The sequence below is a fragment of the Stylophora pistillata genome, chromosome 12, assembly GCF_964205215.1.
Source record: "Stylophora pistillata chromosome 12, jaStyPist1.2, whole genome shotgun sequence".
NCBI classification, from domain to species: Eukaryota; Metazoa; Cnidaria; class Anthozoa; order Scleractinia; family Pocilloporidae; genus Stylophora; species Stylophora pistillata.
Window position 1 is genome coordinate 10,133,449 of NC_142530.1, and position 14,421 is coordinate 10,147,869.

Here is a 14,421-nt window from a genome sequence, read left to right on the forward strand (position 1 = left end):
ACATCGGTCCAAGGATTGAGCCTTGGGGATTCCAAATTCGGAGAGCACGGGTGACGATTTGCGATCATCAATTTGAACGTAATATCTCCTGCTGTACAGGTAATTAGCCAGCCATTCGAGGACATACTTGAAAAACCGAGGTGATGCAACTTGGTTATCACCGTTTTAAAACAAACGGTATCAAATGCTTTCGAAAAATCTGCTAGTACCATAAGAGTTACCTCTTTCCTTTTCATGGCATTCAATAGGTCGTCCCTTATACCTAAGAGTACCGTAGAGGTCGAATGCCCCTTACGAAAGCTCGAGATGGTGTCTCTAAGAAGAGATTCTCTACTGTAGAAATCAGTCATTTGAGAAGCAACAAGCTTCTCAAATACCTTAGAAAGTACGGGAAGAATCGACACTGGACGCAAGTGATCTACCGAAACAGGTGTGTCAACTTTTGGAACGGGGCTGATGCGCGCGAGTTTCCAGGCATGCGGGAAGTACAACTTTCAAATACAGTTATTGATGATAGTAGTGAGTGGGCCGGCCAAGTATCTAGCAACTAGCTTTACAAACTGGGCAGGCAATTGGTCGGGTCCAGGCGAACAGTCGGTGTGCAATTGTTTAAGGGTTCGCCGGACTTCTCTTTGTGTAACACTTTCTTGGTGGAAGGCGCCCTCTTTTGCCGTAAGATCGCGGATGAACTGGAAGAGTTCATCTTGGTTGGTCGATCCAACATCAAGCGTCCTCCTTGCGTTCGTAGCAAAAAAAAGACTAAGCTTGTCTGGGTCGAGCCTTAAAGGCTGTCGACAGGGGTGGTAAACCATGCGCCAGACTTCCTTAGACTTGTTGGACAGCAAAGCCTTTTCCATGAAAGCTTTACGAGCTTTGCGTATAGAGCTCTTTATTTTATTTCGCACTTACCGGAAAGCAGACCAAGAAGATTCTGAATTTGACTGATGCGCTTCTCGCCTCAGTTTGTCTCGTTGTGACTGGAGATTAAGTATTGTTTCGTAATCCATCCACGGAGCGGGAGGACGTGTCACACTGCACCTTCTGAGGGGTGCGTGCCTTTCAAGGCAGTCGTTAAACAAGGTGTTAAGAGTCTCTAATTGATCGTCAGGGTCATCAGTTGAAGTTATTACCGAAAATGGTACTGAACGGTATCACACCATGAGATGTTATTTTGGATGGATCATTGATAATAATGTGATCCACTAAGGTTCGGGATGTTCTTGCTGTTCTTGTAGGTTTGTCAATGATTTGCTTGACATTAAGGGTGTCAAGTAGGGAAATATATCGCCGCGTTGGGGCGTCCGGTATGCCCAATAGATCACGTCGCCTGTAAGAACGAGAAGACCATCCCACTGCGCAATAATGCAACTGATGAGATCTTCGAACTTGTCCAGCCATACCGAAGGTCTGTGCATGGCTGCTGACCGGTAAAAATTCCCCAGCAAAAGTTTATTGCGCTTCTTCATTCCTTGAATTTCCAGCCAGAGGTGTTCCATGTCAGGTTGGGTGTTCTCGATGTCCTTTCGTCGCTTCTATTTGATATTGTCTCGAATGTAAGCCCCCACCCCACCACCCTTGACATTGTCTTGGTTCCGAAATTCCTTGAGAAACCAGGGAGTGAGACATATTCTAGTCGATCCTTATTGTTCTTCATCCAGGTCTAACTTAGAGTTATGATATCAAGGGGGGTATTTGTTGACTGTCAAAGCGAATTCATTAAATGTCGAAAGCATACTTTGCGTATTCAAGTGCATCAACTTCAGCTTGCTGGATTTATCGATCAATGTCTCTAATATCTCATCATTAGCTTGCATTTCGTAACAGGCCTCAGACGGGCCTGATAGGTCTAGATCACATTGATCATGAAAAGGCTTATTGTAAGTGCAATTGCGAATTGATAAGTAGTCATCAAATAACAGGTAAAGAATTAGAAAAAGTTGGTATTTTGCACAAAAAAAGTCGTGAAGTCAATTCTCCATATTCTTATGAATTTCAGTAACCTCATTTGGTCCAGTAAGCACCCGGGCTCTTATCTAAAATCTCATGATCAGCTTAAAGGAGGGGCGCTTATCGGTAGTGGGAACCCCTATTGAGAAACTATTAACCTGTCTTCATTCCACTGTAGTGGAAGCTTGAAATCTATATAGAAATATATACAAATTAATTGAATGAAGCCTTTCACTGCTGTAAAATGTAAAATGTTTCACAAATCCATATCTATATAAAAAGTGGCTATAGAAACAGGTTTTTCTTGTATCCCTACTATTTGAGAAATTGAGGGAGGTGGGGGCACTTATCTGAGGGGGGGTGCCTCTTCGATATTATTTTTCTTAATAGGGGTTTCAGTGATATGAAAAAAAAAAGATACCAGACTTGACGTGGTACAGATTTAACATTGCTCGACTTCATAGACTACTCCACGGTACGCCAAGAATATTTGCTGGCGTTCTGCATTTAGTATTTCCCCCTCGAGTCCATCCAGGACCAAGTCTTGAGCGATGAAGTGGTCATATTGTCCATGTATCAACATCGTCGGGTCGTTGGGAAACAGCTGCTTTACTCAATATCAACTCGTACTCGGTGAACACAATAATGAATGAAAAATGAGCCAAATGCCCCGCTATTTCCTTGTCACGCGACAGCAATTCGCCTATTCCCTTTTCTGTCTTTTGAATTGTAGCCTCAATCATTCACAACGAGTGATTCAAATGAACAACAAATCTTCATTATTTAAACTCAGTTGTTTACTTGTTGCGCACTAAGTTTAACTGACGCTACGTTTTATTGCCAATTGCCTACAACTAGTAATAAGTCCAAAAAACAATGTGAATTTTTTTCTGAACAAAACCTCTCATTCGTACTTTTTCGATTTCATATCAAAATTCCCCCCAACTTTTCGGTTTAAGAAATTTCAAACCACTTTCGTGATAGGAAAACAAATCTAACAATTGCGTGACACATAAGTCACGCAGTGACAACCAAAACTATTCATTTCTTCAAAATGATTGCTTTCGGAGAACACAAAACAACTTCTATCGTATTGCAAGTACTTTGAAGATGTTATTTATAGCATTCAAGTATTTATTATTGCCATTGAAGCTCACAAACTGCAAATGATAAACAAAGTCGGTCTTTCGCCAACTTCACCGAAAAGAAAACTTTTTATGAATTTAAAGCCCTCGTATGCATAGCAGCACAGAAACCCCAGAAAAACAACTCTACAAACAGGAATTTTCTCATTTCTACTTCTCATGTTTCAAATATTAAACGCCTATTTCACTTAGCACAAAGAAAAATAATTTTTTGAAGCTACCCTACTTTTCCCACGGCACTTAAGTAAATAGATAGAAAAATCCGTAATTTATTTTAAATTTAAATATTGACTCTACTTTTTTGGTGAAAATATAGGGGAGGTATTGTTCTAAAACTCTGTGGAATAAGTAAGTTTTTCGCTGCTTTAAAAGTACAAACGAGGCCTCCAAAATTGGCTAAATTCGACCTTCGAATAACGCTAACTATGTGTTAATTTGAGTTTTATCAATTTTCTCGAAAACAAAAGAATTTTTCAATAAAATATATGTCTTGGTTTGTTTTACCTGTAGGCCTACCTAATACTAGAATATAACCCAATCGATTTTTTGACTGTTGCCGGTGAAAGTTTGATTTCTTGTGACAACCTCTCTTAAAATGACTTCGCATGACACTCTTGAGTGATTTTACTCGAAGAGTTAGAAATTGATTTATTCAAAATTGTAGGTATGCATTGGACAAAAAAGTTAAAAAGGAAGCCAATATTGTGAACATATATTTTGAAAAACTCAGCAGGAATGACAGACAAGTATGGAAAAATTAGAATTATGTCCGCAGAAGTATGCAAGTCACATCATAAAAGCAGTAAAACTCAATATAATTTGAGCTTTGATATGTTTTGTTAGAATTGTAGTCAGACGTGAAGAGTGTATAAAAAGTCATTAACTGGGCCCAAAACATTGTATTCACAGGGACAGAATTACTTCGGAATAGAAAAAAAATTAGAGGAAATCTTCCCCCTAGAATTCAAATTTAAGGACATCGATACACCCGCTAACCAATAACATCCCACAAAAACTTATTCAGTTGTGACAACCGCTGAGAACCTCATAATTACAAAAATAAGATGGCGTATTGTACGCACATTAAAATTCAGCTGTCTCATTTTGTCTGATACACCCCTTAAAGTCGAAACACTCATCGTGTTTGATCGCTGGAAATATAACAGGCGTTTACTGGGAACATGATCTTTGTATTCTACTGCTCCGTTCTTTAGTTATGTCTGAACTACCGTCTGAATATAATTTTAGAGTTTACCAAATCATTGTAATACTTTTTTATTATCCTTTTTAAAACAACTTGTACCTTAAAATGATTTTAAAAACTTCTTTCAGTGGCATTAGATATTATGAGTTATTTCAATAGAACAGTTTTCTCTTTAGAGTAATATAAATAGATCTACAAAAAGGTTCATATATTTTTAAGTGCGGTATTTTGCCATACATGTTTTTGGAAGTATCAGGATGACGAAAGAACCAATTTATTGGAAGCATGGTTTTTGGAGCAGCCGAGCGCGAAAGTTTACTTCAAAATAAATAATCACTTCTCTGCAACGCTGTCCATGCACGTTTTCGACTTTTTGATCCCGCGCGATGGATATGCTTTGACTACGGGCAGACTTTTGTTTGGAAATTGTGGAAATTCTTATTGAGGTCAACTGAGCTTAAAAGTTTTTTATGAATTAAAAGGTGGTGTTTGAAGAAATTTGGCCTAAGATGGAGTTGATCCTGTTATTCAGATTTCACAAACCTAAATCGAGGACTGTGGAGCCTTTAAAGACAGGAAATTCTAAGTTAGCTTGGGGCACAGTTTCACTTAACATACATACATTTATTGCTGCTCCATAAACAGGTGGTTTCCACGCACAAATTAGTTTTGAAAATTTTACACAGTCCTGTTTGAAAACGGAGATCGCTGACCGTGGATTCGTGGAGTTCGTATTGATATTTTGAGTTCAAAATTAGTTTTCGTGATTTTTTAAACTTCTTCAAGTGCGAGAAGAAATAGCAGAGCCTTTTTTGCATCAGACACAGTTTTCACTGTGCGCTGCAGACGGGTTTTTAAAATCCTGCCAGTTATTTCATGCAACAATGATTGTCCATCGCCATCAGTGATGCGATATAGGGTCGAAATAATGTGAACATTGACGTCAGTACATTCTACTAATCATAAAAAGATTTCAACGTTCTAGACTGAATTGAATGAAAATGAATACGTTCGATAATACTTTTCGACTACGGGGAAAGTAGCTCGGTGTGGGCTCTCTAGAAAACCATGGGTGCGTTCACCACAGGGAATTTATTTTTTAAAAGGAATTCCTCATTATTGATGCAGACATCCTGTTTTGACTGACAGGACTTGAACTTTGCGTCCGGCTCAACAATTAACACCACGCTTTGAGTCCTCGCTTATACCAAGAGAGGAAATTTAAACATCATATTTATTCCGTTGCAGTTTAGCCTACCATTAACACCAGACTAGATAATTTAGCAGTACATTGAAAACAGCAATTTTCGAGAGCACGCTTTACGGATGGTGTGAAAATGCAGATATTGCAGTATGGCGTGTGGCAAAAGTTCTAGAAAAAGGAAAGGAAAACTGTTTCTTTAACACTCGACGTCCTATTTTCCATCATTTTTCAAGCTTTATCGATCGCATGACTCATTTCATCATAATTCCTCTTCACTCATCCAGAATTTGTCATTTTAGGACTTGTTATTACTGTTAAACTCAATTACCTCCTATAACGTGCTTGCTCGAGGCTAAATTTCGGAGTTTCGCTTCCTAGTGATTGTTATTGCATACTATCGAAAAAGATCGAAAAGGTAGGACCTGACCAGTGTTAAAGAAGTTTAAGACATTTTGACATATCTAAGAGTTCTTAATTACAAGTTTACAAGATTGTGGGTCATGACATATTCGTGAGCGGTTATTGTCAATCTGTTTTTCGTTGGATGTTACTAAAACTAGTAACGGGGAACGGGGAACGGGGAACGGGGAACGGGGAACGGGGAACGGGGAACGGGAAACGGGAAATGAGAACGGAGAACGGGGAACGGGGAACGGGGAACGGAGAACGGAGAACGAGATACGGAAAACGAGGAACGAGGAACGGGGAACGGGAAACGAGGAACGAGGAGCGGGGAACGGTGAACGGTGAACGGGGAACGGTGAACGGGGAACGGTGAACGGGAAACGAAGAACGAGGAACGGGGAACGGGGAACGGGGAACGGGGAACGGGTGTACAGCGGCAACCCACCGGAGAATTCAAAATTGCGAAGTAAACGATGTTTACAAACACTGATTTTATCGGTAGGTCGCTGTTTGCAGTGAAATTAGACGACTCGCTTTTATTTAACTATTGCCCAGGCGAAGCCACGAAGCCTAGTATTCCGAGGCGTCAACATTTCAAAGTAAAATCCTTCAATAAAACCTACACTTACCGTCCATGCTTTCTAAGTTTTGCTCCAACGATCGCGTTCGAAGAGCACGTGCTCAAAACTAGTTGCCAGACCCTTTTAGTTCCCTTTACTCCGCCACTTTGAATTCTCAGGTGGGTTGCCGCTGTACACCCGTTCCCCCGTAAGAAAGCCTCGTTCAAACTATAAGTTTTTTCACAGTTTTTTTCCGAAAATTTCGAGACATTAACCTGTTTTGTCAAAACACGTCATTCTATCATTTCGATCAAGTGTGTAAACAGTTGATAAACAGTCCTCTAGTAGCCCCATACGTTGAACTCATGCCGACATAATTATCGAGTCAACTAAGAAACATGACTGGACGGAAAACACATGCACTGTAAGTAACTCCCGTTGTCCCATACAAAGCCTTAGAACAGTTTTCTAAGGCTTTGTATGGGACAACGGGAGATACTTACAGTGCACATGTTTTTCCGTCCTGTCATGTACATAGAGGACAACTTGAAGGCCATTGCGCAGTCTATACCTGTAATTGAGTTTCACCAGCCAACTAAATCCTAGAGAATCTTAATTCAGTTATGACAACCACTGAGAACCTCATCAATAATCATGGGGTTTGAACGCAGCTCAATCTTCAGCTGTCATATTTTGCCTAATGTTTCCCCAAAGTTTAAAAACTCGCTGTTGCCGTTCGCTGGAACCTGCTCTCTGTATTCCGCTGCTTCGTTGCCGTCGTTTTGGCTTCCATAATTCCAGAAGGACAAGGTAATATTTTCCCACACTTATATCTTAGCTATATTTTGAGAACCTTTTAAAGTTTTCCGACATATTTCTTTTTATTATTTTCATTGACAACCAGTAAACCTTGAGATACCCGCACAAGCTTCCCTAATTGTATTAAATATGATATACTATTTGATGAGACAATTTACGTGTTTTACAAGAATTCTCAGCAATTTTTGAGTCATTTTATAACATGATGTTTGAGGTAACATGATCGGGAACGAATCAAAGTATAAAATTTAGGAAACATGGCTGTTTGAAGTAACTAAAATTCATATTTTTTTTCAAAAAAACACTCATTCAGTTCGACTTTTTTTTATCTTGCGCAATGAATGAGTTAAAAATCGGTAGACCTTCGTTCTTATTTAACGTCGAGGGCCTCATTTGAACTCAGCTGAAATGGCTTGGCTTGTTCAAATGAAAAATTTAAAAGCAATAAGACTTTCCAAGTTTATTTTCAAATAACGTTTCGTGGAAATATATAACTTTCACAAAACCTACGTTAAGATTTAAAAAAAAAGAAATAGCATTTCTTCAAACTTGGCACTTAACCATGTTATCTTTGGTGAAACCTGGCTTTTTGAACAATTTGGCCTCGTGATATAACGTTAACTCATATTTCACAAAATCAAAATCGAGGGCTGAATTCGTGTTTTCTTTAGAGCTGGTGGAACTATGACATAAATTATCGATGATCCACCTCAGAAAGGAAGTTCTAACAAAGCTCGTGGGAAAAAAAAGAAGGTTTAGACAAAACAGTTTTCTTAACGAAGACGACAGTTGACGTTTTAGGATTTATTGTTCGTGTTTACTTAATGACGCCCTAAAACTGCGCATGCTCGAGGTTAAAGTTCAGCGTATCGCCTTCAAGTGACTGTTAATACACACTACAGAAGGAAACTTTTGTTACCGTTTTAGAGTTAAAAGACCAGGATTTAAATAGTGTTAAAAGAGTGAGTCATTATTGCTTTACATGCCCAGGAGTTCCTTGCTAATGAGTCATACGCGAGTGAGCTTGTTTTTCATAATACGCAGTATGTTAGAGAGCTGAAGTTATGCGACATAAAAACACACGCTTTGCATGAATTAACCGGTTTAAAAAACTCCGCCGGCGACAACATTCCGACAATAAAATGTTTTAAGGAAACTAAACATACTCAGACGTTTTTGTCTGAGCATGTTAAGCTCCTCAACCGATACTTAACAGATGAAGAAGCCTTGACTGTGCTCTGTTCTGTTGTGAAGCACGCACCAGGCGGCTAAAGCACGAAAGAAGAGTAGTGAGAAAGAAGAGAAGTACTCGAGTGTTTCTCCGCACCTCTGGAGTGGGAAGAAACAAACATGTCAAGCCGTTTAAGTTCACAAACCATCCAAGTTTACAATCTACAATAGTTTACAAACTGAAATAGTTCGGCGGGCCGAATTTAACACTTTTGTCTGATGTGTTTTCAATTACTCTTAATACGAATAGGGATCTCAGCGGCGTGAAATGTTTTGTGAAATCTGGCCCAATTGTGGCTCATAAAAACAAGAAAGTGTTTCCGCATGATAATTAGTGAAACAAACTACTCAAGGCGTGAGTTTTGTGGCTCATAAAAACAAGAAAGTTCTTTCACATGATAATTAGAAAAAAAATGCTCAAGGCGTGTGTTTCGTGAATGAACGTCGGTCGAATTCACAGGAACAAGAAGATTGCTCGGAATGACAGCGCCGAATATCTCGACTACTGTGACTGATGTGTCCTTCTACACGACATATCGGGAAGGATATCAGAGCAAGCTCTCAGTTCAGTTCACTCAAAGGGCGGTCGATGTAATTTCTGAGACTTGCTTCATTGCGACGACCGAAGATCGCCTTGATGAGCTATGGACTTCAGCATGATCGCAGTCGCTCTGACATGATGATGTGTATGAATTTTAAAAGTTATGTCAGTTTGGATATATTTTCAAATTTCATCATACCTGTTCTATTTTGTTCTATTTTGATTTTAAACACGATACTTTATAGACCTTACGAGTGTCAGCTGTGTTTTATTTTTATCACCGTATGTAAGTTTACAATCTAACTGAGCGCGACATGGTGAAAACCTTCCAAACTCAGGTTGTCCATTCGGTTTTTTTTTTTTTGAGGACTTTCGTCTACACACACGCTATACTAACGAAAATTACGTGCATGCATGTTTTTCTGAGTTTTATAGATGAACGTCAATGTTTTTTTTCTTTCTCTGTTTTTAAGCTTTGTAAAACCTCCGCCTCCTTTCCACGAAGGTTCTTATGGTCCGCTCCACATCTTCAATGTTTGTTAATGAAAATGTTGAGCTTGTCTATGCAGATGTCACAAAACTGAAAGACTGAAAATGGCTAATCAATGTTCATCATTCGTCGTCGTGTTTTTCATGCTTTCACAAGTGTTGTATAACGTTGCCAGTCAACGGTGTGGAAACGGTAGCGACCTTTACTCCATTTACCAAATGATGCTCAAGGGTCACACGTTTAAGACGTTCAAAACTACACCAGGTACGCTGGAATGCCGTGAAGCTTGCCTCGCTGATTTCAGATGTCAAAGTTATAACGTCCTCATGTTTATTTCAATTTGCGAGTTAAACAACAGGACCAGGGAAACCAGACCGGAAGATTTTGTTCAAGACAAAGAGAGATACTATATGGCGAAAGGATCAAGACGAGGTAACGAAGCTTTTAGATATAGTTTTAGCTAATGAAAACGTGTTCCTCATCTAAACTTCCTTTAAAGAATAACAATCATAGATCGTGTGTTGATCGTTACAACCAAGTATTTGTTATGTTTTTCATGCAAAAAGGTATTTCTTCAATTCCAGTCCCTCTCGGCTCTATCCCTGAGCTGCCTGCTGATTCATGTAAAGAGGCTAAGGCGAGTGAAGGAGGACAAGCACTCAGCGCTAATTATTGGTTGGACTCCATTAGATCTGGGAACTCTATTCTAGCTCGTTGCGACATGAAAACAGATTGTTAGAGAGGCAAACGTTTCCCTATACCTTTGCTTGTGTCCGAGTTAATGTCCTTTACAGATTTTTTCCCGCCTAGTTGCAGATTACTGCATTAAACACGAATGCCAAAACAATGCAAGATGCGTAAACGGTCACTTGAACTACACCTGTGTTTGCAACTCATCCGGGTGGACAGGAAACCATTATGAACAAGGTAAATTCAATCGTGATGCATCAGTGCAAGTCAGCTTGGCTAAGCATTTTGGAAATTTCTAAATACTTATTTCTAATCACTATCCATAACAGTAACTAGTTGTAACGTTTCATTGTAATGTTTTTCATGCTAACAGCTGTTTCTTCACTACGTCAGTAAAATTTTGGCCTTTTATTTATGCCAAATATTCACCGACGCAAAATATTGGAACTGAAGAACAATATCAAATTCCCACAACATGTGGGATCAGAGCCCCGTGGGCCAGGAATCATGCGGCATTGTGATTGCTTTATTATTCCACTGCCTCTTACTCTTTCATTCTTCTTTGTGCTAACAGGGGTATCGGCACACTTCTCAAGTTTTTGCCGTTTAATTTCCTTCTTGAATTGATTCAATTTTCTTAATTCTCCCAGATAATTTTGCAGTCTATTTCTTTTGCCTTCAAACCTTCTTTTGAGAGTATTTTTCGCCTCCTCGCATGCTTCCTCTGAAGAGCTAACTGTTAAATTAAATGTTGGCAATCTAATCTCTTCGAGATTTCAATCTGAATATAAACTCAAATACCAACAGGTCCCACAGGGCCGGGATGAAGGCATCGGAATCCTAGTTTCTTTCAACCAAAAATTGCATTCGCCAGAACCGATCTTTGCCTGCGAGAAAACCGTTCGACGGCGATTTTAGAGGCAAAGAGGAAGGAGAATCCTTGACTGTTACAGTCTCTTTGTCCGTAGACTCGATGATTTGTCGAGAACTAAATTAGATTTGGTTTGATTTGAAATGATTTTCTGACTGCATTAGGGGCCGTAATAATTTCCCCAGTCCGTACGTAGGGACTGTTGCAACATTGAGATCATTGAAAAATAGGCATCTTTTGTAACGTTGCAAAATATTTGATTCGCATAGTTAAGCCACAAAATCAATATCAGATTGCTTAAAAACACCTCTAGTTTGCCAAGAGAGTTAAAATTTTCCTCTCAATATACTTAAAAAGGGGAATTTTAACATGTTCTGACCACTATGAATCCCCATCGGCCGATGGCGGCAAATATCCTTGATTTAGAAGTTAAGTTTTGAGATTTGGGACCTAACTGACAACTCTATCCTACACTGCCGTTAAGTTTATACCTTTATAGGCAAACACATGCAAAAACCCTCGTACGTTTTCGACTTTTCAAAAGTTATGAGAAAACCCATGACACGCTCTCATTCATGCTTAAAACAATTGTTACAAACAAGTTTTAACCCTTGCCACTCAAGTCAAGAAGTACATTTCTAGAGCAACAACTTTCTAGCAGAATGTCAAATGTTATGCAAGATGACCTCGAAAAGGGGATCTAGGGCGGTTATTAATAAGTAACAGCTATTTTTTAGCCTTTAGTCTGTGTTTCCGTGCAGCAGTTTGTAATCTGTTTCCATCGCTAATATGTCAGCACTGACTGGCTTATTAATATCCTATTTTAATATAGATGCTCTATGCTGAGTAAATACTTAGCCCAACATCTTTTTGATAGAATTAAAAGAGAGACAAGGCTATGAATAAGTTTCTTCCCTTCACACTCCTAAAAACATGTGTTTATTCCTTTATTTTTGTCATGTAAAGAATGTTCGGCACCTCTTGGTATGGAAAGTCGCCACATCAAAGACTCTCAAATCACTGCATCTTCACAAAGGGATGGAAATCATGCAGCAATCCAAGGAAGATTGAACTTTAAGGCTGGTGGAGGCAAAAAAGGAGGATGGTCGGCTCACTCGAACAATGGAAATCAATGGATCCAGGTGGCTCTTGGCAGTTACACTAAATTAACAGGTATAGCGACACAGGGAAGGAATGCTCACAACCAATGGGTAACGGCGTACAAGCTGCAGTACAGTGATGATGGAATGAACTTCTACTACTATAAAGTACCAGGACATAGTTCACCAAAGGTAATGTCGAGCCCATCAAAGTACACACTTAACAGCTTTATTTTTTCTTTTTTTTAAGATCTTAGGCAAAGTGAATAAGCCATAAATTCAATCAGTAAACAAATGCAAGATTCCGTTTCTTTCAGTACTGAGCAAGGAAACAAGTTGAGTAAGATATTTATCGTCTGTGTAGATTCAAATGGAGGGGAGAGGTTCCAATTCAAACAAACTTTTCAATTTAGCGGGTCATCAGTAATGTAAAATACGGCCCACCTAGTTTACTCATCATATCAGCGAGATATATAATAAATTGCTCCCAAAAGGAGTGTGCAAACTTCAGTTTTGAGTCCTTTTACCTTCATTTATTACTCCATGTTCTTAGTTTTCGCTGATGATAAAGTTGAATCATTTGCCAATGTTCCCACTATATTTATTTCACGATAGAAAACAAATTTTTGATGAAGTTCATTTTGTATGTGACAGACATTGGAGGGAAATAAAGACAGGGACAGTGTTGTTTATCACAAGCTGAACCCACCAATCCAAGCTCGTTATATAAGACTCCGACCAACAGCTTGGTATTTTCATATATCATTAAGGATGGAGCTTTATGGTTGCCGAGGTATGAAAAGAAATAGACTATTAAAGTGCAAGATATTCCGGGAAACACGTTAATTCAGAATCTCACATTTAACTGAATGTAACAATATATTGCAAGAAAATATTTTCACTTTAATTTGAGATTCAATCCTTATTATAAATTACATTATTTTTATATGGTATCGATATTCTTTATTGTAGGGTGCATTTTGCTGTAAAGTTCGCATTAGACAGCTAATGAAAATGGTGCTGTTTGAATTGAGTTCACTTATTTTGTTATTTAACGTATTTTAATATTTTTTTATTAATTAACCGACATTTCTTTCTTGGTGAGTCTTTCTTTCCCTTTTTCTGTAATGTCCTTAGGTTCCCAGTCTTAGCTTTCCGGAGGCTCTGTCCGCTGACAGTCGTAAAAAGAAGCTTCAGACTCATTTACACTTGGACTTGACCAGGACTTGAATCATTGAACGATGTTGGAGCTGGGCATTCGTGTACAGGATGTCTCACAAGTTCGTGTCCGTTTTACTAAAAGCCTAGATCTTACTTATTTTCGCATCCTGGAAGCCGTATTTCTAAAAATGATTAATAGCCGGTTTTACTTACTTACTAAGATTTAAAATAATTTTCCTGCATTACAGAAACTATTTGGCCAACCGACTAATAAAATTCTCAAGAGCACTCGCTTTTCTCATAAATATTTTTCTTTCCTTAATTTTTAACACGGTGTCGACTTGCAACGAGTTAGAAACAAGCTTTTTTCTTTCTTTCTTTTGATCTGCAGCGCCTTTTCATTTCAAGGTTGCTGCTTTGTGAAGAAATGTTTAAATCCTTTAAATCCACTTAACTCTTGTGCATCTCCAGCGTTTGTCATACTTCCTATTTTGTAAGACATGATGAGAAAACTCACACTTCCATGGACCCGAGTAGTTTTTAGGTCGTCTTTAGAGGAGCTAAGATAGTTTGAGTACTTTTGTTAACGTAGAAAGTCGTTCGAAATAGAAGAAAACCGCTAAACTAATTTGGTGAGTTATACAAACACCTTAACTTCCAGCTCATTTCTTGAAGACGAAGATCGGTTTAGGTTGGCCACATTAAATGGCTTTGGACATTGAAAATTAACTGAAATAAGTTTTTGAGGTATTTGGGATTAATTCGAGGTCTTAAGAGAAGGGTTTGATATACTACTATAGAGTAATGCGTAAATCTGACCTACTGCCCTACACAACCGCTTTATTGGATTAGAATGAACTTAAATATGTATATGAGTTGTTGACCAAGCGTAATGTCAAGATGGCTGGATATTGGCAGAGTTCTTTTTTGGCGTTTTTATGGATCGAGACGAAGTCAATAAAGGATTTGCTATTTAGCAAAAATGTTTCGTTTCAATAAAAATCAAGAGTGGCCTGTTTAGTTTGAGAACGGGGAAAGAAAACCAACTGCGTTT

At 38.7% G+C, this 14,421-nt stretch overlaps 1 protein-coding gene across 1 annotated transcript in view; it reads left to right on the forward strand.

Moving 5' to 3' along the window:
• Positions 1-14,421, forward strand: part of LOC111333211 (uncharacterized) — a 101,849-nt gene that overhangs the window by 39,809 nt on the left and 47,619 nt on the right. The window contains exons 5-6 of the mRNA XM_088741959.1: positions 12,073-12,398; positions 12,861-12,999. Coding sequence (XP_088598085.1) covers positions 12,073-12,398; positions 12,861-12,999 — 465 coding nt within the window. The remainder of the gene's footprint in view (positions 1-12,072; positions 12,399-12,860; positions 13,000-14,421) is intronic.